General features: G+C 42.9%; 1 protein-coding gene across 1 annotated transcript in view; it reads left to right on the top strand.

The window, feature by feature from the left end:
• The window catches only part of LOC149466131 (uncharacterized), a 104,725-nt gene that overhangs the window by 1,153 nt on the left and 77,419 nt on the right, over positions 1-26,153 (top strand). The window contains exons 2-8 of the mRNA XM_089672699.1: positions 7,860-7,994; positions 8,929-9,120; positions 9,207-9,330; positions 11,536-11,630; positions 14,290-14,386; positions 18,692-19,828; positions 22,825-23,432. Of these exons, the coding sequence (XP_089528825.1) occupies positions 7,899-7,994; positions 8,929-9,120; positions 9,207-9,330; positions 11,536-11,630; positions 14,290-14,386; positions 18,692-19,828; positions 22,825-23,432 (2,349 nt within the window). The 5' untranslated portion in view covers positions 7,860-7,898. The remainder of the gene's footprint in view (positions 1-7,859; positions 7,995-8,928; positions 9,121-9,206; positions 9,331-11,535; positions 11,631-14,289; positions 14,387-18,691; positions 19,829-22,824; positions 23,433-26,153) is intronic.

Genomic DNA, 26,153 nt, shown 5'->3' with positions numbered 1-26,153 from the left:
GCCACCAAGTTTGAGTGTTCTCTAAATGGTGGTTGTCAACCACCAGGCCATGGCCTCTATTCTCCTTGGCATCCAGACAGATGCACATTCTTAACCTCCTACAGTGTCTCCTTGCTCCTATCGTGCCCCACAGCCTCTCATAGTGGTCCACAGTGCCCCCAAGAGCCCTAAGTCTCCACAGTGCTCCTCTAGCTCCCAGAGAGCTGCCCAGCTTCCTTCAGAAAGCTCATCCCATACAGGGCCATCAAGTTTGTTGCAGAGTCCAATACAGTGCATCCAGAAAGTATTCACAGCTCTTAATTTTTGCCACATTTTATGTTACAGCCTTATTCCAAAATGGATTAAATTCATTTTTTTTCCTCAACATTCTACAAACAATACCCCATAATGACAACGTGAAAGAAGTTTGTTTTGAAATCTTTGCAAAATTGAGCTCTGGTGCATCCTGTTCCCACTGATCATCCTTGAGATGTTTCCACAACTTGATTGGAGTCCACCTGTGGGAAATTCAGTTGATTGGACATGATTATGAAAGGCATAAACATATCTATAGAAGGTCCCACAGGTAACAGTGCATGTCAGAGCACAAACCAAGCCATGACATCCAAGGAATTGTCCGTAGACCTCCGAGACAGGATTGTATCAAGGCACAGATCTGGGGAAGGGTACAGAAAAATGTCTGCAGCATTGAAGGTCCCAATGAGCACAGTGGCCTCCATCATCAATAAATGGAAGAAGTTTGGAGCCATCAGAAATCTTCCTAGAGCGGGCCACCCGGCCAAAATGAGCGATCGATGGAAAAGGGCCTTAGCCAGGGAGGTAAGCAAGCACCTGATGGTCACTCTGAAAGAGCTCCAGCATTTCTCTGTGGAGAGAGGAGAACCTTCCAGAAGAACAACCATCTCTGCAGCACTCCACCAATCAGGACTGTATGGTAGAGTGGCCAGATGGAAGCCACTCTTCAGTAAAAGGCAAATTGCAGCCTGCCTGGAGTTTGCCAAAAGGCACCTGAGGGACTCTCAGACCATGAGACACAAAGCTCTCTGGTCTGATGAAACAAAGATTGAACTCTTTGGCCTGAATGCCAAGCGTCATGTCTGGAGGAAACCAGGCACCGCTCACTACCTGGCCAATACCATCCCTACAGTGTAGCATGGTGGTGGCAGCATCATGCTGTAGGGATGTTTTTAAGCGGCAGGAACTGGAAGACTAGTCAGGATTGAAGGAAAGATGAATGCATCAATGTAGAGACATCCTTGATGAAGACCTGTTCCAGAGCGCTCTGGACCTTAGCCTGGGGCGACGGTTCATCTTTCAACAGGACAACGACCCTAAGCACACAGCCCACATAACAAAGGAGTGGCTACGGGCCAACTGTGCGAATGTCCTGGAGTGGCCCAGCCAGAGCCCAGACTTGAAACCGATTGAACATCTCTGGAGAGATCTGAAAATGGCTGTGCACCGACGCTCCCCATCCAACCTGATGGAGCTTGAGAGGTCCTGCAAAGAAGAATGGGAGAAATTGCCCAAAAATAGGTGTGCCAAGCTTGTAGCATCATACTCCAAACGACTTGAGGCTGTAATTGGTGCTAAAGGGGCTTCAACAAAGTATTGAGCAAAGGCTGGGAATACTTATGTACATGGGGGGTTTTTCTTGTTTTTTTTTATTTTTAATAAATTGCAAAGATTTCAAAACAAACTTCTTTCACGTTGTCAGTATGGGGTATTGTTTGTAGAATGTTGAGGAAAAAAATTAATTTAATCCATTTTGGAATAAGGCCGTAACATAACAAAATGTGGCAAAAGATAAGCGCTGGGAATACTTTCTGGATGCACTGTAACCCACTCCAGAACCCGCACAGTGACACCCAGCCCTCTCCAGATTCTTAGAAAAATTTCTAACATTTTTTAATCCCATTTGTATTGGAAAGGACCACCTGACACCCCGCCTGTGTGCTTCCACCAAACAGTGCCTCCTGCCCTCCAAACCCTTCCAGCAGACCGATTGCTAATACCAGCCCTTTACCCAAAAGCATCATACACAGACAAGATGTTGCGGTAATAACCAAAGGAAGAACTTTATTGAACAGAAATTCAAGTTTTTTATATGCTTCATAAATATGGGAAGTCCCCACATGAACAATAAAAACAAATATTACACATTGGGATAAACATCCTACAATGGTTAGGTAAGGAGGTAAAGTTGACACCAGACTAATCACATCCAGGAGGATTAGCAAACAGACAGAAACAATAGGTGACTCAGTTAACAATGGGAATTTACACCTAAGAGGCACACAATGGGGAAGTTATACAATGGGAGAAAGACACTCCACACCTAGACAGGATAGGCAAACACAGGTACACATAACACCTTAATATAGAGATTATACATAACAGCGGGAGACCCCGGCATCGGGTTGTTTTGAGCTGATTATAATCTTCTGCTCTGAGTCTAGGAGGGGGTTGAAGCAGTCAATGCTGGTTTGGGCACAGAGGTCCCAAATCTGTACCTGGGTCCTCCAGTTCTCAGAGTCTGTGTGTTTGGGGAGACATGGACTTGAATTCGGAATAAAGCTACTTCAGAGGTCCCACCAGGCACAAACCTCCCAAAGAATAGAGCCCCCTCAAATGCCAGGGCCCATAGTCACTAGGCAAGAGGCTAGCCTGCAGTCCCCTCCAAAAGCCCCTGTCCCGGTTGGGTCTCTCACAGTTATATTGTGTAGGTATATATTTTTTTCTGCTATTGGGGCACAGAAGGCTTTAGAATATACTGGAACCACTAGCCTAGTGTAATACTCAATATACTTACTAGCCATAACAGATTCAAATTAAACTGTCAGTTTCCTGCAGGAAAAGATCTACTATACTCTCTGGTGGCCTGTATATCCCACCTTCCTTCCTTTCTAGTGCTGTAGAGGCTTCACCATTCAACAGTTCCTGAAGTCGCTACAGAACTAAGCAATGATGTAGAGCAGTGGTCTCCAAACTGTGGCCCAAGGGCCGAATATGGCTCTTTTATAGCCTTTATCTGGCCCTTGGGGCAATATTCCTCTGACTTCAACACTGGGGCATAATTCCTGCCCTGACACCAACGATGGGGCATTATTCATCCCACTAATACCAATGATGGGGCACTACTCCTCCCACTGATACCAACGATGGGGCATTATTCATCCCACTAATACCAATAATGGGGCACTATTCCTCCCACTGACACCAATGATGGGGCACTACTCCTCCCACTGATACCAATGATGGGGCACTACTCCTCCCACTGATACCAATAATGGGGCACTATTCCTCCCACTGACACCAATGATGGGGCACTATTCCTCCCACTGACACCAATGATGGGGCACTACTCCTCCCACTGATACCAATGATGGGGCACTACTCCTCCCACTGATACCAATGATGGGGCACTACTCCTCCCACTGATACCAATGATGGGGCATTATTCATCCCACTAATACCAATGATGGGGCACTATTCCTCCCACTGATACCAATGATGGGGAACTATTCCTCCCACTGATACCAGTGATGGGGCACTATTCCTCCCACTGATACCAGTGATGGGGCACTATTCCTCCCACTGATACCAGTGATGGGGCACTATTCCTCGCACTGATACCAATGATGGGGCACTATTCCTCCCACTGATACCAATGATGGGGCACTATTCCTCCCACTGATACCAATGATGGGGCACTATTCCTCCCACTGATACCAATGATGGGGCACTATTCCTCCCACTGATACCAATGATGGGGCACTATTCCTCCCACTGATACCAATGATGGGGCACTATTCCTCCCACTGATACCAATGATGGGGCACTATTCCCACTGATACCAATGATGGGGCACTATTCCTCCCACTGACACCAATGATGGGGCACTATTCATCCCACTGATACCAATGATGGGGCACTATTCCTCCCACTGACACCAATGATGGGGCACTATTCATCCCACTGATACCAATGATGGGGCACTATTCCTCCCACTGACACCAATGATGGGGCATTATTCATCCCATTAATACCAATGATGGGGCACTACTCCCCCTGTTTCTGACCACCAACCCCAAGGCCATGTATATTTTCAGCAATGCTGGGTACAGAAGATTTTCTACCCCCACTGACCACAATCTGTCCCCCCCCAAAAAAAAGTTTGAAGGACAGTAAACTGGCCCTTTGTTTGAAAAGTTTGGAGACTCCTGATGTAGAGGTTAGAACATGAATGTAGCAGAGCATGTGTTGCAGGACACAGGTATCCGACACTCACAGAAGTGTTGAAAGCTGGTCTTCACAGTTTGATTTCTTTAGAGACCTGATGAGGTCTTTTTCAAGTTGATCTTCAGCAGCTTATACTCCCATTCCCTTCATTACCTCATTGCTCTTTTCAGCCCTAGTAGTGGCAGTGTTGAGGCTCAGGAGCTCACAAAAGACAGAAGACACTCTTACTGCCCCCATGTAACAGCACCATGTGCTTGAGCAACTATGCACCAGTACTGTGAAAGGAAGGGGAGTGAGACATGTTCCTCCATACATGCAAGTATTATGTATTTCTAATGTATTCTTGGTGGCTGAACAGAGCAGCAGGTGAGCACAGGTGACTATATTGTGCAGATGGGGGGTGTATTTAAAGTGAACGTGTTGCTTTGCCCTACGTGGGTAAAGCACAGGTTCACTTTTAAAGTGTTAATAAACCATGGACCCTGCATGTACTATATCTGGTCTACCACAGTACATGGAAATGCAATTATTTTAGTAAATTTAAACTGCTAAGTATATTTACTCACCACCAGTTAGAGAGCAGTCGTGTGACTTCTATCAGTGTCTGGTACAGCACTGGTTAAAGCTTACAGGAGGAGTTTTCATTCTCCTCTGATTTTCCTGTGAGGCTGCACACCCCTTGACCCTCTGTCTGGGCAGTGCTGATTGGCCCTGTGCTGATTACATGCACTCCCCCAAGAAAAATTAAAAACACTCTAGCAATACACACCAAACTGAGCATGTGCAGCTTTGGCCCCAAGGCTCAGTTCTATCATCAGATGGATTGGGGACAGTAGAAGTAGGGGAGGATCACAGAAGACAGGATCAAACAGTCTTTTTACACAATGCAGAGGATTAACCCCTTAGGTTCCACAGCGAGTATAACAAGCATGCTTTACTGCATCTACAGACTGATTGTACTGTTGTGGGTTTAGTCATAGTCAGATACTTGGAACTTCCTTATTTCATCATTTTAATAGCCAGCCGCTTGCCATGTGGGACAATGATTGACACAGCAAACATCTCCAGAGTACCCAACCAAGTGTTTTACGTTTGGTTGGTATCTTTTTGTTTTCACTCCATGAACAGACAGATTATTGTAAATGTATCAAGGAATTTATACATTTAGGGACTCTTCTATTGAGACTGTGGTTTCTAAAGGGCAAATAGTGGAATTGTCACAAAGGTTTGTAGGTGTAATGAAAGGTGTAGTTTGAAAGAATGCAGAAGCTGTTGGCTATCTAAAAAATGAAAAAACAAAAAAAACACTAATCAAAATTAAATCCAAACATGTCACGCTCCACGAATAAAATATGCAAAAAAGGTATATACGTAAATTAAATAAATAGAATTTTAAATATTTTTAAATGGCGTAAGTGAGCCCAACTTTAGTTTGCAATCCTGCTAAAGCTGTGTGCTTTATTTATAGTGCGTTTTCCACTAGTGAAAAATATATATACACAAAAAATATAAAAAAAAATAAAAATTATATAAAAAAAAACAAATAAAGCAAGCAGCTTTAGCAGGATTGCAAACTAAAGTTGGACTCACTTATGTAATTTTAAAAATATTTAAAATGATATTTATTTATGTACAGTTGCAAGAAAAAGTATGTGAACCCCTTGGGATTACGTTGAGTTTTGCATGAATTGGGCATAAAATGTGCTCTGAATGTCATCTAAGTCACAACAATAGAAGAACACAGTCTGCTGAACATAATACTACACAAACATTAGATGTTGCCATGGTTTAATTGCACATAACATGTAAACATTCACAGTGCAGGGAGGAAAAAGTATGTGAGGCCCTAGCTTAATGACTTCTCCCAGAGCTAATTGGAGCCAGGAGTGAGCCAACCTTGACTCCAATCAGTGTGATGATATTGGATGTGTTGCTGACAGCTGTCCTGCCCTTAAAAAACACACACCTGTTTTGGGTTTACTGGTTTCAAGAAGCACTGTCTGATGTGAACCATGCCTTGCAGAAAAGAGCTCTCAGAAAACCTACGATCAAGAATTGTTGACTTGCATGAAGCTGGAAAGGGTTACAAAAGTATCTCCAAAAGCCTTGATGTTCATGTGTCCACGGTAAGACAGACTGTCTACAAATGGAGAAAGTTTAGCACTGTTGCTACTCTCCCTATGCGTGGTCGTCCTGTAAAAATGACTGCAAGAGCACAGCGCAGAATGCTGCATGAGGTAAAGAAGAATCCCAGAGTGTCAACTAAAGACCTACAGAAATCTCTGGCACATGCTAACTTTTTTGTTGACACATCTACAATAAGGAAAACATTAAACAAGAATGGAGTAAATGGGAGGTCACCACGGAGGAAGCCATTGCTGTCCAAAAAGAATATTGCAGCCCGTTTGAAGTTTGCAAAAGAGCACCTGGATGTTCCACAGCACTACTGGCAAAATATACTGTGGACAGATGAAACCAAGATTGAGTTGTTTGGGAAGAACACACAACACTATGTGTGGAGAAAAAAAGGCACAGCACACCAACATCAAAACCTCATCCCCACTGTAAAACATGGCGGAGGGAGCATCATGGTTTGGGGCTGCTTTGCTGCCTCAGGGCCTGGACAGATTGTTGTCATTGATGGGAAAATGAATTCCAGAGTTTATCAAGATATTTTGCAGGAAAACGTACGACCATCTGTCCGCCAACTGAAGCTCCGCAGAGGATGAGTGATGCAACAGGACAATGACCCAAAGCATACAAGTAATTCAACAAAACAATGGCTGCAACAGCACAGAATACGCCTTCTGGAGTGGCCCAGTCAGAGTCCTGACCTCAACCCGATTGAAATGCTGTGGCATGACCTTAAGAGAGCGATTCACACCAGACATCCCAAGAATATTGCTACACTGAAACAGTTTTGTGAAGAGGAGTGGTCCAAAATTACTCCAGATCATTGTGCAGGTCTGATCTGCAACTACAGGAAACGTTTGGTTGAGGTTATTGCTACCAAAGGAGGGTCAACCAGTTAAGTCCAAAGGTTCACATACTTTTTCCTCCCTGCACTGTGAATATTTACATGTTATGTGCAATTAAACCATGGCAACATCTAATGTTTGTGTAGTATTATGTTCAGCAGACTGTGTTTTTCTATTGTTGTGACTTAGATGACATTCAGAGCACATTTTATGCCCAATTCATGCAAAACTCCACGTAATCCCAAGGGGTTCACATACTTTTTCTTGCAACTGTATATACTTTTTTTGCATATTTTATTAGTGGAGCGCGACATGTTTGGATTTAATTTTCATAATAGCGACACACTAGTATGAGTATGTGTATGGTGTAGGCGACCCAATCATTTATTTTATTTATTTAATCAATAAGTATACACATAAGCACATTAATTTTGCACAACATATATATTGTTTTTTTTAACTTTAATTATACTTTAACTTTCATTATATTAAGACATATATGCACAAAATACACCATAGTAGCTCACAAGTATCACATTTGTATAAAATAAACACTAAACTTGCTGACCACCTAAATATTGTATTTTTCGCTCTTCCTTCTATTGTTTTAACTATATTGCATAATTGTCTCCTCTTCAGGAGGCTCTTCTATAAAGACTTGAGTTTGTTTCTGGAATCATGGCTGATCTACGGAGAACAGGGGAGGAAAAGAAGAAGGTGTCCAAGGAGATCTTAAACCTCACACTGGAGATCATCTACTTGCTAACTGGGGAGGTGAGGAGGATTCTGGGTGCTTTACATGACATCACTCTTATCGTGGTTAATAAAACACTGACTTGATTGGAGTGGTGAGGAGGATTCTGGGAGGTCACATGATAGGACTCTTATCTCTGCTAGTAAAATACAGAAATGGTTCTAGAGATATTGGGGTTAATTTACTAAAACTGAAGAGTTCAAAATCTGGTATAGCTGGTAGCCAATCAGTATCTAACTTCAGCTTGTTTGGTTAAGCTTTGAAAATAAAACCTTGAAGCCGATTGGTTGTCACGCAGAGCTGCACCAGATTTTGCTCTCTCTCACGTTTTAGTAAACCAACTGAATTGTCTTATTACTTTATGGGCAGCACAATGGCTAAATGATTAGCACTTCATCTTGGCAGCACTAGGGTTGTTGGTTCGAATCCCAACCATGGCACCCCCTGCCTGGAGGGTGATGATGTAGACTCTGATGTAAGGGGGGCTCTGATCAGGGATCTGAGGTAAGGGGGGACCCTGATATGGAGCCGCTGTCTCGGGTTGCCCACCACTGAAAATAATGATAATATAATAATAGCACAGTGGCTAAGTGGTTAGCACTTCCGCCTGGCAGTCATTGGTTCAAATCCCAACCATGGCACCTCCTGCCTGGAGTTTGCATGTTCTTCCTGTGCCTGCATGGGTTTCCTCCGGGTACTCCAGTTTCCTTCCACACCCCAAAGACATGCTGGTAGGCGAATTGGCTCCTGTCTAAATTGGCCCTAGTATGTGTATGTATGAATGTGAGTTAAGGACTTTAGATTGTACGCCACTTGAGGGTTAGGGACTGATGTGAATGTACAATATCTATGTAAGGTGCTGCGTAAATTGACGGCGCTATATAAGTACCTGAAATAAATAAATGAATCTTTTGTCCTCTCCATATAGTTATATACATTTATTTTCATATACAGGATTACACAGTAGTGGCAAAGACATCCAGTGATTATGTCACACCTATCAGCCATTCCTACATATCCAGAGAATGGACTCAGAATAAAAGTCCCATCATGGAGCCTCCACTTTGCTCCCTAATACTTGAAGAAAAGAACACCAGTAAAATTCTAGCGGTTATCAACAAGATCACTGAGCTTCTGACAGGAGAGGTGAGCGGTGCCGGGAATTCTGGGACGTTATCCAGTAACAGACAAGGGATGTGTCTGGATGGTGACTGTATCATTGTGTGTGTCAGGTTCCTATAAGGTGTCAGGATGTCACTGTCTATTTCTCCATGGAGGAGTGGGAGTGTATAGAAGGACACAAGGACCTCTACAAGGACGTCATGATGGAGAACCGGCCGCCCCTCACATCCCCGGGTAAGAGGAGACTTTAATTTCTTGTACTGAGAATCCACCTAGATACACACATCCTCTGATAGAAAGACAGAAACAATAGAGGTGTGGGAGTATTTTGAGGAACACAAGGATCTGTAGAAGGACATCACGATGGAGAACCGGCCTCCCCTCACATCACCAGGTAAGAGGAGACTTTCATTTCTTGTATTGAGGATCGACCTAGATACACACATCCTCTGATAGAAATACATAGAAACAATAGAGGAGTGGGTGTATATAGAAGGACACAAGGATCTGTAGAAGGACGTCATGATGGAGAACCGGCCACCTCTCACATCACCGGGTAAGAAGAGACCTTAATTTCTTGTAAGGGAGAGAAGAGAATTGAGGATCCAACTAGATCTACATGTCTTCTGATATGAAGTGTAACAAATGGCCAGGAAAAACTGCTGGCTGTGTCCAGGGTGGGAGATATATTTGTACCAGGTTTAGGCAGTATTTTTCTTTTTCTGCTTTTTAGTGAGGTTGTTGGGCTGGCCTAAGTGGTAATGAGCCCAGCTGAAGCAGGTCTTGCTATGTTGGGCTCTAAAACTTCCAGTCGGCTTAGGGATGCTGCTTCACCCCGGAACTAGTTCTTTATGCATGTCAGATTTGGGAGCATGAAAATACATGTGTTGTGAAAAACAGCTGATCTGTGGTGAGACCATGCCTTTATGGCTACAATTGACAGTTGGGTGTCTGGGCAGCAGTTGGTTGCTCCAAGATGGTTACTCAGGGTCCATTGTGTTAGCAAATTTCCAAAGTGGCAAGGATTTAGATCTCACTCACATGGCCTTACTTAACCACTTCCTGCCTAGCCTATTGTAAACTGATGGCTGGGTGGGACTTTCGTTATTCCAGGAGGACATCATGATGATACAACTTTAGAAACTTGCCATGCACAGCGGGTAAAATAAGTATTGAACACGTCACCATTTTTAAATATATTTTTAAAGGTGCTATTGACATGAGCTTTTCACCACATGTCGGTAACAACCCATGCATACAAAGAAACCAAAACAAATACGTTTAGAAACTAAAATTAAAGTTTTTTTGGCTGTTGATGCAGAGCTGGACCTGGAGGGATTAGCAGTTCTCTGGAACCAAGAATTTGGTGCTGGTAAGGCAGTATTCTTCTGCAAGCCCCAATGTTACCTAAGGGTGCCAGAGGGGTTGTTTTAGTTTTTTTCCTTCTTGGTGTTTTTTGGTGGTCTCCCATCTCAACCTCAACTGTCTGGTGCTGAGGTCTAAATTTTATTCCCATCTACCCTCATGTTATGCAGAATCAAACCATTGGGTTCTCTAGTGGCCTCAGGGGTCTCTTCACATCCTCATGGGCTATTAGGCTGTAATAATACTGTACATTCTCAGTGTACGTTGCCTAAAACATTGGTTGTCTGGCTAGGCAACCTCCTTTAGCCACAGAGTTAACCACCCTTTTAACCAACTAGTCTTTCTTGCTTCAGTGTAGTTTTTGTTTTTTGGACTTGGTTCTCTTTGGGGCCTGTTATTTTTTGAGGCTATCCACAGTGACTTGTTCTGTTGACCACATCAAGTTGCCAACATCTGATCTGTCGCAGTTTTATTATTTCACCTGTTTTGGTACGTTTTCACATGGGTTTGGATTCCTTTCATTGTGGAGTCCTTCAACTCTGGGGTTGCCTTTCTCCTTCCTAATCAGGAGCCTTAGTGCCCCCCCGATTGTGTTGACAGGTTCTCCTATTTAGTAGAAGAACCCCCCTTCATCTTTTCAGATTTGGGAGTTACTCATCCAAGCAGTTCCAGGGCTAAAGGTGGTCCCTGGTTCTCCTAGTGAAGGCTGTTCATGTTTATTTGCTGTGCTGCCCACAACTCTGTTGGACTGCTTTTGGACATCCAAACTACCTGAATTGCTATGTCCCTCAGTGGATGAGACAGAAAATACGTTTTGTTTTTTTTTATTTACCATAAAATCCATTCATTGAGGGATATGGATCTCTTCTCTGTGTTTTTGATCATTCCCTAAGTACCACAAAACTGAGACATGCTGGGTAGAGGAGGAATTATACTATGGGCTGGCTTTTTCTGTTTGCCAATGTCCCATCCTCCTGTAGGCTGCAGTACAATCTGACTGTATATGTGTCCCTCAATGTATTCCAGTAAGTGGACTTTATGGTAAGTACAGACTGTGTTTTGTGTTTTCTACAGATGGATCCAGTAACCAAAATACACCAGAAAGATGTCCCCATCCTCTGTATTCTCGGGACTCCACACAGGATCACAAGATTTCACAGAATGATAAGGTAGATGAGACTGAGCAGCTTCTTAAATTAAAAAAAAAAAAAAAAACCAGCATGCTTAACCCTTTCGCTGCCTGGCCTTGCACTCCACTGTTAATCACAGGTGGCCAGACCATTTTTACAATTTTCTTTTACTTTTATAATTTTTCACTTTCATCTTTCAAGGTGCTGTAGGTCCTGTAATACTTGCACTAATGTTTATAAAAAGGATATTTTGCCTAAATACACTAAGATCATTATTATTGCACACAAACACAACAGAACAAAATGACAACTGTAATGAGGTGATAAATAACGAATGACTGGGGATTTTTTTTTTTTTTTTGCAGTGGTATGCAAAAATTGTAAGTAATTGTAAATAAGTAATTTACATTTAAAAACTGGAGGTTGGCTTCACCCGACTGCATTGTGGTAATGCCCGATCCACAGTTTTGTGTGCTCTGCGTTGATATGCATTGCGATAAAATGATGCAGGCATACATTTTATCGCTTCTTTGCGTTATAAATGTAGAGGTTGAATGTGATTTTTAAGAAGTTTAGAAAAAGAGAACAAAAAAATAGCACTGTGATGACTTGTAACAAAGCAGCATTTATGCACACAGCATATGCAAACGATGCGCCCCATAATGCATGGTCTCTGGTGTGAATGATCCATTAGAGTCTTGGTGCACCGCAATACACCAACACATGTAACATGCATTACCACAATGTCTGTATTGCACATGTGTATGTTTTGCTCGCACATATGTAATTTGTATGTGGGGTGTTTACATAACCACAAAAGGCTACAGTATCAAGAAGAAGTGTATTTCTGCACCCAAGAGTCACAGGAGCTCAAGCGACATTAAAGGCAGACTTTTTTTTTCTAAATTAACAAACTTATCATACTTTTAAGCTCTGTGCGGTGGCTTTGCGCACAGCAGCCCTGATCTTCCTCTTTTCGGGTCCCCCACCTGCTCTCCTGGCCCCTTCCTCCTGCCAAGTGCCCCCACAGAAAGCAGCTTGTTATGGGGGCACCCGAGCAGGCTTGCTCCTGAGTCGCTGCTCTGTCTGTCCATTCAGACACAGAGCATGGCACGGACCTGCTCCCTTCTTCTCTCCTCATTGGCTCACTGGCTGTGATTGATACATAGCCACTTGGCTGTGATCCTGCCAAGTGCCCCTACAGAAAGCAGCTTGCTATATGGGCACCCGAGAAGGCTTGCTCCTGATTCGCTGATCTGTCTGTCCATGCAGAACAGAGCATGGCTCGGACCTGCTCCCCTCTCTCCTCATTGGCTTTGATTGACACACAGCCACTTGGCTGTGATCCTGCCAAGTGCCCCCACAAAAAGCAGCTTGCTATGGGGGCACCCGAGCAGGCTTGCTCCTCAGTCGCTGCTCTGTCTGTCCATTCAGACACAGAGCACGACTCGGACCTGCTCTCCTCTCTCCTCATTGGCTCACTGGCTGTGATTAACACACAGCCACTTGGCTGTGATCCTGCCAAGTGCCCCCACAAAAAGCAGCTTGCTATGGGGGCACCCGAGCAGGCTTGCTCCTCAGTCGCTGCTCTGTCTGTCCATTCAGACACAGAGCACGACTCGGACCTGCTCTCCTCTCTCCTCATTGGCTCACTGGCTGTGATTAACACACAGCCACTTGGCTGTGATCCTGCCAAGTGCCCCCACAGAAAGAAGCTTGCTATGGGGGCACCTGAGCAGACTTGCTCCTCAGTTGCTGCTCTGTCTGTCCATTCAGACACAGAGTACGGCTTGGACCTGCTCCCCTCCTCTCCTCATTGGCTCACTGGCTGTGATTGACAGTAGTGGGAGCCAATGGCTTAAATTGCTGTCTCAGCCAGTGAGGAGGGAGAGACCCTGGAGAGCCTCTGCTCTCGTGCACATTGCTGGATCAAGAGGGGGCTCAGGTGAGTATTGGGGGGTGGGGCTGCTGCACATAGAACGTTTTTTTACCTTCATGTATAGATAGAATGCATGAAGGTAAACAATTTTGAGCCTTTACAACTACTTTCATATACAGCTGCGGGTAGCAACCCTTTACAGATCTGTGACATATGAGCAGCCCAGTTTGCATCCAAGATGTGTAGTTACAACGTATAGCCATGGTGTCTGTAACTGTATATATGTCTCCCAAGTGCAGAAATATGCTCTTTCTTGAAGCCATTTTAGGTGTTTGAATAAGGCCTTGTTTCAGTTTTTTGTTTTAATTTGTTGATTTATTTTAAAAGTGTTTTCAGGGGGGTTTGATGAAAAATCTACACAGACCCCTGATGTTGCATTTTTTAGTTAGAGAAAGAGATTGAGCACATAATCCTCTTTTCATCTGCAGCCCCACAATCACTAGTAATGAACACAGAAGTGCTCTGTGCAGAGCACTTCTGTGTTCATTTACCAACAGAAGGAATAGCATCCATGCCATTCAAACTTACTATTCTTTCAGTTGGGAATGAACACCAGAGAGCTCGCTCTTGAGCCTTCCTGTGTTTATTGAAGGGTTCGGTAGACATGAATTATAGCAGAAGGGAATGCAAAGGATGTAAGGCTTCCTGATCTGGCCAGCTGGAAGCAGTCCTGTTTCAACGTGAGCCTTACATCCTTGATAGCAAAAGTTTTAAATCATAATCTAGACACTTAAAATGTATTTATGATGTTTTATCCAGGATAAGGGTCTGATTGTTGTTGAAGATGAAGAAGAGTCATATGTGATGGGTGATGATCCATGTAAGGAGGAGGAAATTCCACAGGAGATCAGCCCAGGTGAGGAATAAACACTAAATCCAGAGAAGAGTCCCAGATTCTCCTTGTTCAGTCACTACAACAATCTCTTCTTCTCCCCCCCTCCTCTGTCAGTAGATAGTAATGGGGGGACAGTATGTGCCCAGTGGGGGGGTCAGGAGCCATCAGCCTCTAGTAGACCCCAGCTATGAGCCATGTAAGGAGGAGGAGATCCCTCCAGAGATCAGCACAGGTGAGGAATAAATACTAAATCCAGAGAAGAGTCCCAGATTCTCCTTTTTCAGTCACTACAACAATCTCTTCTTCTCCTTCCTCCTCTGTCAGTAAACCGTAACAGAGGGACAGTATGGGGTTTATTTACTAAATCTGGTACACTTCTGCATAGAAACCAATCAGCTTCCAGGTTCTATTACCAAAGCGTAATTGATGAAGCTGATTGGCTACCATTGAAAATCCAACAAGAGTCTGTTTCCTTCCTACTCTATCCAAAAGTAGAAACTAGGATTTTGGTACTCCCTATAAAATCCTTTTCTTAGCGTCCATTGAGGTACAGAGAAAATCATTTACTTTTGGATTATACTGCCGCCTACAGACCTGGACACTAGCAAACAAAATGATAGACTAAACCAGGAAAAGTCCTCTCACTACCAACATGGGATAAATTAAATGCTACGCTGCCAATCCTACTCCTTTATAAAAACCACAGTGAACTATTCTTGTGAATATGTTATAAATAACTCCCTATTGCTGGGAAAGTGTGTAAATGAACAACATTACCTATATGCAACTGTGGTAAATAAATCAGAAAACAAAGTGGCTGTGCTATAATACACCTCCCCCCACTTATTAATGTATGTGTTAGGTGAACCAATCAATATACCAAATATCACATCAGCTATAAAGTAAATAAAATGACATGTGAAATTGAATTAGTTAGTAACTGTGGCAGGTGCTACAATGCACCTTCCCCTATTACAATGTGCTCAAATGTCTATACATCCAAAACAATATGTCAAAACCGATCTCCAATATTTAAACCAGTTCATTCCTTATGGAGTAAACAATGTCCCCATGCTACAAGACACCTTCCACATCCTGCAAAACAATTTGTGACTTGGTGACGAAAAGTGGTGCCAACATATATAACTAGTGATCCATGCTGACACTTGTGCTCCCCCTCCAGAATCGCACTCACCGCAAAATGGTGACCCCCTAAGAATAGGCGAGTCAAACGTGCTTGGTTAGGGGAGATCCTCCTGTTCCTCAGTTAGCCACTATAATGGATTGTTCACTGTGATGAGGGCCTCCCAATGTGATGAGGTCTTCCCAATGGAAAAAAGGTCCACTTCTCCTCCTCCACCAGAGATATGCAATGGGCATAATCAAAGGGAAGCTTCCAGAGCGTTATACTGTTTATTGTGATTAAAAACATATACAATTGCACTTACAGGTATACCATATATGGGCACTTTAAAATCAGTGTGTTCCGGAACGTCGGTGCGCTCCACGTGCAGACTAGGACAAACCAGAAGTGACACAATTAGCTCCGTTCTCTCACTACCAACATGCCTCAGTTTTATAGCAATGCAGTACGGAGAACAAGATCATAAACTTAGAGGAGTGGAACCTAGGTCCCTCAGTGGACTCCAAAAAAAAGATTTATATGATGAGTATAAAAATCCTTTTTTCTTTCTTGTCCATTGAGGGTTACAGGATGTCTTTTAACCTGTTAGGGCTGCCAAAAGTAGTCCAACCATTTGCTATGTTTCTTACACCCCAAATGCTACCAGGCCCAAGAAAACAACAAAGAACTAGGACCTGGCTGCAGCTCAAAGACCCACCTGAAGGACCTTATGCCAGAAACTAGCATCAGATGAGGCTGCATCTTCCGCCTGGTACAATTTAGAGAATGTGTGAATAGAAGATGAGGTACTAAGTCTGGGAAAATGTTCAATGCTGAAAAGTCCAAGAAGCACTCACAGATCTTGTAGAGTGCACCGTGACAGGAAAGGGTTGAAGATGATCCTTGGGACCATAAGCTTGAATCATGGTCTGCCTAATCTGAACGAGAAGGTGGTTCTCCCTTACCGGGTTTATCTGGAAATACAAAAAGAAATGGTGTAGTTCTGGACCTAGAAAACGCTCTGCAGCTAACTTTCACAAGGAACAAAGTCGAGGTAGGGCTCCATGCAGAGACCAGTGCCTAAAAAAAAAAAAAAGCAGTGGTTGAACTATACTCTGATTGTCCCAACTACCTCCTGACAGTGGGGGCAAATTAAAAGTTAAAGAAACTGCGCTTGTGTAAAAATTTAAAATATAAATGTGATTGATATATAAATTACAAAAAAGCAGCACCTTTACTATGAGATATTTGTCATAGTACACTTAGAATTACAATGTATCAAGCCGTGCTTGAAACATTTTGTTTAGGTGCATAAAAATCCTTAATACACAAATGTTCACATCAAACAATAAAAGTGCATAATAAACATAACAATCTAAAAAAATTATAGATTCTGTAAAGTCCATGTGTTGTGAAATTCACTTTTTCAAGTGCCCATGGCAAAGTCACAAAATAAGAGTGAATGTCCATCACTGATGAGATCAGAATGGCAGTTTGTGAAGACCGCCACCTCAGTGGTAAAAATGCAAGCTTAACAGCTGCAAATGACCTTCTACTTAAAGACAGGTCACAGAAGGCTCATAGATACCAACTGTAGTGGGGATCACCACACGGCTGTGAATATTCTCCAAGGGAAACGCGTATCCTTATGGTCAAGACTGAAAAAATGATGTAGCGCTACTCAAATAGTATATAAATAAATAAATCACATACCATAAACACATGTAAATAAATGTGATAAATATGAAGAGACGAAGAGTGAAAAATATCATAAACATGACCTGATCCACATGGGATCCAAAAAAATGACAATGAAAATACTATAAGTGTCTAAACGTGACCTGATCCTCAAGGGATCCTTTGTGAAGAAAGTGAATTATAATCCACCAAAGTGATAGTAATAACTGAAGTGCGATACCAATACTCTCACTGAGTATGGTATATAAGTGAATTGATCCTAAATTGGATCTATGGTGATGGTGGACACTCAAACCAAAAAGACAGAATAGTCCAAATGGAACTAATATGTGAATACTGTCAAAAAAAAAAAAAAAAGGACTCCAAACCAAGGAAAACGCACATACATACAGGAAAACACTTCTTATAACAAATGTGCACACTTACTCAATAGTTTACTTACCATGGATTAATATTAATATAATGATCATAATTATAAAATCAATCTCTGGGTTCTTTTTTTTTTTTTTGAAGGGTCCCTCTAAATTCTCTGTGGTTGTACATTTTGGAAGCATGGGAATAATGAATTTCATTGGCAAGAAGTGTACTCGTTCAGCCAAGCACTTCCTTTTTCAAAATATTCTCTAGCAAAGTTTGGTTTAAAAAAAACTCTCATTAAAGGATATGTAAGCTCTAACAATGAACTTCTCTCATCTGCTCCCTTTTGGTCTGTAAAATATACAGTTCAAAGTGTTTGTACAGTATATGCTCAATAAGGGCAGACAAAAATTCAGGTGATTTTGCCAGAAATACTATGATCCAATAATTTTCTGTGCCCTGTGCATGTACTGACAGTTATCAGTGACGTTGTTCTTTGCCATCTCTGAGGTCTACAGAATCCCTCCCTTTATGTTATGGAGAATAGGAGAGAGGGAGGTTTTTGTAGAGCTATCCTAGGGTGGCAAGGCAGCTTCTTTGCATAGATAAAATACTGTGAATAAATGTTGTCACCTTAGGGCATGTGAAAAAAAAGGGGAAAAAGCTTGAAAGAGAAACTAATGTGGTCACCACATCTGAAGACTGTTAGGCCCCTTTCACATGGGCCAGATACAGATATGCTCAGCAGGTGATCTGTCTGCTGATCCACTTCTGAGCTGAGCGGCCAGAGGACAGGTCTGTGTCCACTCTGCATATGGTCAGTCAGATGTAAATGAACTGGCTGTCTATTTACACCCAACTGCCCTCTGATCCAATCTGGACAGATGGAAGGGAATGGATCCCCTACTGTTTGTTTTTGCCAGATTGGATCTGAGGTAGCCCGGTGTAAACAGATAGCTGGGCTGTTTACATCTGACTGTCCATGGAGGATCCAGTCGGGTTCACTTGAAAAATAGACAGGTGGACCCAATCAAACCGCTCGTGTGAAAGGGGCCTTATAATGCTAGAAATTACATTTTTGTTCTTGCATTTAATTACACTTTAACTCACATTACTCCTACTTCCCTTCCAAATATTCTTTTCTCCAGACACACAACACTGGAATAATGTGGACAAACAGCTCACTATATTTCCAAATGATGAAGTGGAAGAGGAGGACGTCACATGGGAATCTTCAGAAGGAAATACCTTTACACCAAATCTTCATTTAATAACATACATCGGAGATCCATCGTCAGATCCCTTCACACAGGACACAAGTTTTGCTGAGACTTCATCTCCCATCACCCATAATACAGGGGATCAAACCTTCCCCTGCCCTGAATGTGGAAAATGTTTCAGCAGAAGGGAAGGGCTTACTGGTCATCTGAGAATTCACACTGGAGCAAAGCAATTTTCTTGTCCCCAATGTGGGAAATGTTTTATATACAAGTCCTCTCTTAGCAGACACGAACGGGTCCACACCGGGGAGAAGCCATATTCATGTTCGGAGTGCGGCAAATCTTTTTCTCAGAAAAATAGCCTTTTCACTCACGAAAGGACGCACACGGGCGCAAAGCCATATTCATGTTCAGTATGCGGAAAATGCTTCAGACAGAGTTCAGCTCTCTCCACCCACGAAAGGACCCATACGGGTGAGAAGCCATACTCGTGTTCGATATGCGGAAAATGCTTTAGGCAAAGTTCAGCTCTTTACACTCACGAAAAGACTCACACCTCTGATAAACCATTTTCCTGCTCTGAATGCAGCAAATGTTTTACTGAGAAGGGAAATCTGATCACCCACATGAGATCTCACACAGGGGAGAAGCCCTATTCATGTTCTGAGTGTGGGAAATGTTTTTCCAGGAGTTCAGGGCTTATTAAGCACCAGAGGTGTCACACGGGAGAGAAGCCATATTCATGTTTTGAGTGTGGGAAATGTTTTAATGACCGTTCAGATCTTGCTAAACACAGGAGAATCCACACTGGGGAACGCCCCTATCTATGCACGGAGTGTGGGAAAGGTTTTGCACTTAAATCCCATTTGCTTCGACATAAGGCAGTCCACACTAGCGACCAGCCCTATTCCTGCTCAAAGTGCGGGAAAAGTTTTACCGATAAATCAAATTTGGTTAGACATGAGAGACTCCACCTTGGTGATCGCCCATATTCATGTTCTGAATGTGGGAAAGCATACTCACACAAAGCCTCTCTTCTGTCACATGTCAGTTCCCACAGATACTAAGAGGTGTGTGAAAGACACACACGGGTCCTAGTTTTCATCATGAATAAAGTGAAAATAAAAATTGAAGGCAATATTTTTTTAAGGTAAAGTATAATGGTTTGTAGTGGGGTGATGCTTCTCCAATGCTGTATGGCAGGGGTGTCCAAACTATGTTGAGGAACTGCAAGTCCCATGAGGCCTTGCAAGACACTGACATCCACAGGCAAGACTCCCACATGCATGATGGGACTTGTAGTACTTCAACAGCTGGAGGGCCATATTTTGGACACCCCTGCTGTATGGTGTCCAGCCCAGTGGGTGACGTCAGCACTCAGTCCCACAGCATTAACCTATTTCATAACAAAACCATCAGAAACAGGAATTAAGGGTGCTCAGTGATCCAAATTTTGAGGTAGCTTCAGATACTTGGCTTGACCAGTCAACTCAATAAGTGAGTCTTCATAGACAGGGCAGGCGATGCCAATAGTTCTGGACCTAGAAAACGCTCTGCAGCTAACTTTCACAAGGAACAAAGTCGAGGTAGGGCTCCATGCAGAGACCAGTGCCTAAAGGTCACTTCCAGACTATCCCTGTATGTCTAGCCCTGCAAGGTTCGGACACAGAACTCCAAAAGTCAGGCTGAGGAAGACCACGCTGGACAGCTGCAGTAGAAGAGAGCCAGTAGAAGTGAAAGCTCCAACAGTAATGTAGAGAAGAGCCCTGATTGAAGAAAAAAAAGTGCTAGCAAAAAATAAATTAGTCTTCATATATCACAGCTGTAGAAAAAGACTTCCATCATCCTATGGTACTAGCAAAAAACTGAGGCATGCTGGTAGAGAAAATATCCTGGGCTGGACTACAGGTTTTTTTTTTTGCCAGTGTCTAATCCCTCTGCAGGCTACAGTATAACCTGAAAGTTAAAGACTTTTGGTGTCCCATACTGCGTGAGAAAGAAAAAGGTTTTTGGTTAGATGAGCACTTTAAGTTGACCACACTCCTAAATTTTGAAACAACCATGCAGGGGATAATCCTATTGTAGTGTAGTAGTTTGAGCCATTATACATGCCCATGCCCATTTTAAGTCCAAACTTACAATGCTTTAATACTTGGTTCTTATGTGATCACATTTTGGTAATCAACTAGACCAGGGGTCTCCAAACTTTCCAAGTAAAGCACAAGTTTACTATCCTTCAGACCTTAGGGGGGCCAATTATGGCCAGTTGGGGTAGAAAATGTCTCAGGCCGTGCATTAGTGATAGCAAACAATGCCTCAAGAATAGTGTTCAATTGTATTGTACCTGTGGCCAGTAGGATGAGGAATAGTGCCTCATCTCTGCTGTCAGTGGATGGAATAGTGCCCCATCATTGGTGGCAGTGGATGAAATATTGTCTCATCATTGGAGTCAGAGGGAGGAATAGTGCCCCATCAATAGCATCAGTGGGAGGAATAGTGCATTGGTGTCATTGCATGGAATAGTGACCCATCATTGGTGTCAGTCCATAGAATAGTGTCCCATCATTGGTGTCAGTCGATGAAATAGTGCGCCATCATTATTAAGAGTGGAAGGAATAGTATCAGTGGGAGGAATAGTGCCCCATCGTTGGTATCAGTGGGAGGAATAGTGTCCCATCATTGGTATCAGTGGGAGGAATAGTGCCCCATCATTGGTATCAGTGGAAAGAATAGAGCCCCATGATTGGCATCAGTGGGAGCAATAGTGTCCCATCATTGGTATCAGTGGGAGGAATAGTGTCCCATCATTGGTATCAGTGGGAGGAATAGTGCCCCATCATTGGTATTAGTGGGAGGAATAGTGCCCCATCATTGGTATCAGTGGAAGGAATAGTGCCCCATCATTGGTATCAGTGGGAGGAATAGTGCCCCATCATTGGTGTCAGTGGGAGGAATAGTGCTCCATCACTGGTATCAGTGGAAGAAATAGTGCCCCATCACTGGTGTCAGTGGAAGAAATAGTGCCCCATCATTGGTATCAGTAGGAGGAATAGTGTCCCATCATTGGTATCAGTGGAAGAAATAGTGCCCCATCATTGGTATCAGTAGGAGGAATAGTGTCCCATCATTGGTATCAGTGGGAGGAATAGTGTCCCATCATTGACATCAGTGGGAGGAATAGTGCCCCATGATTGGTATCAGTGGGAGGAATAGTGCCCCATCATTGGTGTCAGTGGGAGGAATAGTGCCCCATCATTGGTGTCAGTGGGAGGAATAGTGCCCCATCATTGGTGTCAGTGGGAGGAATAGTGCCCCATCATTGGTATCAGTGAGAGGAATAGTGCCCCATTGATGGTGTCAGTTGGGGGAATTATGCTCTACTGTTGGTGTTAGCGTTCGGAATAGTGCCTCAAATCAGTGGAAGCTATAGTGCCCCAAGGCCCTGATAAAAGCTAGCAAAGGGCTGCAGTTTGGAGACCACTGAACTAGACATTGCCCATTTAAGATTTTCCAGCTCGCCTGAATAAAGAATTGTTTACCCTTGAAAAGTTGTGGCTTTGACATTTCCCTCAATATGTATTTTTACTGGGAGGGAGGTCCCTGGAAATTTTGTGATCATACATTTTTGGGGAGTGGATATCTTAATAAATTCCACTGGCAAGAAGTGTACTCACTAAGCCCATAGCTTAATTTATATCTATTCTCTGGCAAATTTTGTATTCGAAAGCTAATTAAAGATCATGTAACCCCTAATCATGAACTTCTCTTGTTTGCTTCCTTTTGGTCTGCCATTGAAAGCATTTTGATATATCTGATTGATAAGTGCAAACAAAAATATTTGTTTCTTGCCAGAAATATTGTGAGCTGCTAAATGACTGTGCTCTGCTTGGGCTGCCTGTTATCAATTACATTGTCCTCAGGCATCTCTGAGGACTACAGAATCCTGCCCCTCTGTTAGCCACCACATTAAGGACCGCAATATATTACATTTTCTTTCTTGGTTTTAAATACACTTTAACTTACATCGATCCTACTTCCCTTCCACGTATTCTTTCCTCCAGGCGCAGAACACAACAGGAATGAGGACAAAGAGCCCACTGTCTTTCCAGATGATAATGTGGAAGACATCACATGGGAGTCTTCAGAAGAAAACCTTGTTACCCCAAATCACTATTTAGTAGCACAGAGCACAGATCTACCGCCTGATCCTTCTACCCATGGCATGAGTTTTGTTGATCCATCACTTCACATCATCCACCACCCAGGGGGTGAAAGCTTCCCCTGCCCCGAATGTGGAAAATGTTTCAACAAAAGGGGAGGGCTTATCGTACATCTCAGAAGTCACACCGGAATGAAGCAATTTTCATGTCCCCAATGTGGGAAAAGTTTTATTTACAAATCCTCCCTTAGCAGACACAAACGGATCCACACTGGGGAGAAACCATATTCGTGTTCGGAGTGTGGCAAATCATTTTCCCAGAGAAATAGCCTTTTCACTCACGAAAGGACGCACACGGGTGCAAAGCCATACTCGTGTTCAGTATGCGGAAAATGTTTTACTGATAAATCAAATTTGGCCAGACATGAGAGAGTCCACATTGGTGATCGCCCATATTCATGTTCTGAATGTGGAAAAGAGTACTCACACAAAGCCTCTCTTCTGTCACATGTCAGTTCCCACATATAACAACCAGTTCTTTACTATGCTGTGAAAGACAAATTGGCACACATTGGTACTTTTGTTCTATCAGGAATAAAGTGGAAATAAAAACTGAAAACTATATTTATAAGGAGTGTATAGTGGTTTGTAAATAGGGCCAGAACTATAAAACACATTTCTAAAATTGCAGCTTTCTGCCTTGGTATGTTTGATATTATCTCCTTCTGTATAAAAAAACATGTTGTTTCTAGATCTCAATAGCTCAAGAAGAAATGTGCACACACATGAAAGAGAGCAGTGATCCCTCCATCCACACTGCTCCTTATGAGGTTTCAATGAGAGACATTTTGCCTCAAAGAAGACCACTTTCGCAGTTCTCTCTCAGAGATAATCTATAGCATGGAGGGAATGTTGACTAAAGTGCAGACATAGCTCAAACTCCCCCCCCCCCCCCCATTTTTATGTGTGTGTGAAAGGTTTTGCTTTACATATACTTTAGAAAGTTAACCAAAAAACAGACAGCATGCCTTTGATACAGTATTAATTCCATTTCCAACACACACGTTCCTGAAGATGGCTGTTCAGTATTGCTTGGTGCTCCTGTAGCCACAGGCTGGAAACCATAGACAAAGTGAAGAAATGCCACCAGTACACCAAGGATTCCTCAAAACGGTCCAAAGCTTTATTTCATAATCACACGGTAAACACATAGACAACATTTCAGAGCCGCACAGGGCCACTTCATCAGGCAACTGGCGTGGCTCCGAAACATTGCCTTTGTGTTTACCATGTGGCCGTAAAATAAAACTTTGGACCCATTTTGAGGAATCTATGGTGTGCCGGTGGCATTTCTTTGCTTTCGTTGTCTAGCAGAACTTAGGTTCGTTGATGATAGTGAACATCCTATTGAATGGAATTTGTGTACGAATTAATTACATATTTCCAATCTGTCCACTAACCTGACATTGAATGGCTCCTCTTTCTCTGCTCTCCTCCATGCTAACACATTTATGGACACTAGCTGTCAAGACTGTGCCCACAGTTTCGAGATGCCCCATCAATTGTGATGTCACACATCTCTTCTTTTAGAAAACAATATTCAAAAGATATAGAATTAGAAAAATAACAGAGTTTAAAGCCAAGCTGAGACAGCAAAATAAGCAACTTATCCACTCCCTTGTTATATCTCACCTTGACTATTGTAACTCCCTCCTCATTGGCCTACCTCATCGCAGGCTATCCCCTCTTCAGTCTATCATGAATGCTGCTGCCAGACTCATCCACCTTACTAACCGTTCTGTATCTGCCACCCCTCTCTGCCAATCCCTCCACTGGCTTCCCGTTGCCCAACGGATAAAATTCAAAACACTAACAATAATGTATAAAGCCATTTATAACTCTGCCCCAAATTACATCACCAATCTTGTCTCTGAATATCACCCAAACCATACTCTCCACTCCTTGCCACACCTCCTACTTTCTAGCTCCCTTATCTCCTCCTATGCTCGTCTCCAGGACTTCTCCAGAGCTTCCCCCATCCTCTGGAACACTCTACCCCAATTTATCAGACTATCGCCTACTCTGCTCACTTTTAGTTGATCTCTAAAAATCTATCTCTTCAGGGAAGCCTATCCTGCCCTCAGCTAATACTGGAATCTTCTACTCTTCCAACTAGTCCATCCCCCACAGTTACTACCTTTTGTACCACTAGCCCCTCCCTCCTAGATTGTAAGCTCCAAGGAGCAGGACCCTCCTATCCCTCTTGTATTGAACTGTATTGTTGCTGTATTGTCTCCCGTTATATTGTAAAGCGCTGAGCAAACTGTTGGTGCTATATAAATCCTGTATAATAATAATAATAATAATGTAGGTGCATCAGAATATAAGATGTACGCAATCTAAGGGCTAGTCCACAGCAGCACTGGGCTGTATCAAGCAGCATAGCCCAATACAACCCCAATACAAGATCAAGACAAAATATGCCTTATGTCCTATGGATTTAGTTCACACCAATGTGCTGCTTTAATGTGTGCTGATAAAAAGTAGGATATATTGCAATTTTGCACGGCAAAATCCAATGCGTGGTAATTGATCACAAGACTCTGCAATATAATAAAATGATAATTTAAAAAAAAATGAAAATGTAAGCTTTGTAATGTATTTTTGCAGTGTTCGCACCACACATCAGCATTACGTGCACAATAAAGCACACTGTGTGTTGTGAATGAGGCCTTACAGTTTGTTACAGCCACAGCCCGAGTCAAAAAACATGTTGTAGAAAAGGACTCTTCTTCTGTACATAGAAGCGATGGTTGTTCTGCAGAGGTTCAACAAAGCTTCTTTTGTGCTACAGCTCTCAAATCAGCAAATATTACCCTTCTTGCAGATTGCACAGCTCTAACTCAGCATGGGAGTGGGGCTGGTGTTTTTTGGACCTGAACCCAGCTATGAACAGGAAGACTAACCTAGTGATCAGGCACAAGCTGAATGTTAAGTACAGGCACAGTCTAGTTAAGCTCTCCTGATTATGGCAAGTGTGGGCTTCAGAGACCTTAGCTGCAGTGTCAAGTAGCAACCAGCAGAGGCTAAAGGCTGCTTGCTGCACCAATATTCAACTTTTGGGAGTAACAATTCAGTTCTACTAGGTAGGCACACACTGTTTGACAAAGTGTTGTTGGTGGCCAAAGCTTTTTCAATCCTTGATCATCTCAAGGTTGAATCTTTGATGAA

Source organism: Staurois parvus, unplaced genomic scaffold (genome assembly GCF_062004578.1).
Source record: "Staurois parvus isolate SC_StPar_1 unplaced genomic scaffold, SC_StPar_1.0 ptg000132l, whole genome shotgun sequence".
In the NCBI taxonomy this organism is placed as follows: Eukaryota; Metazoa; Chordata; class Amphibia; order Anura; family Ranidae; genus Staurois; species Staurois parvus.
This window is presented reverse-complemented; position numbering and strand designations above follow the sequence as displayed.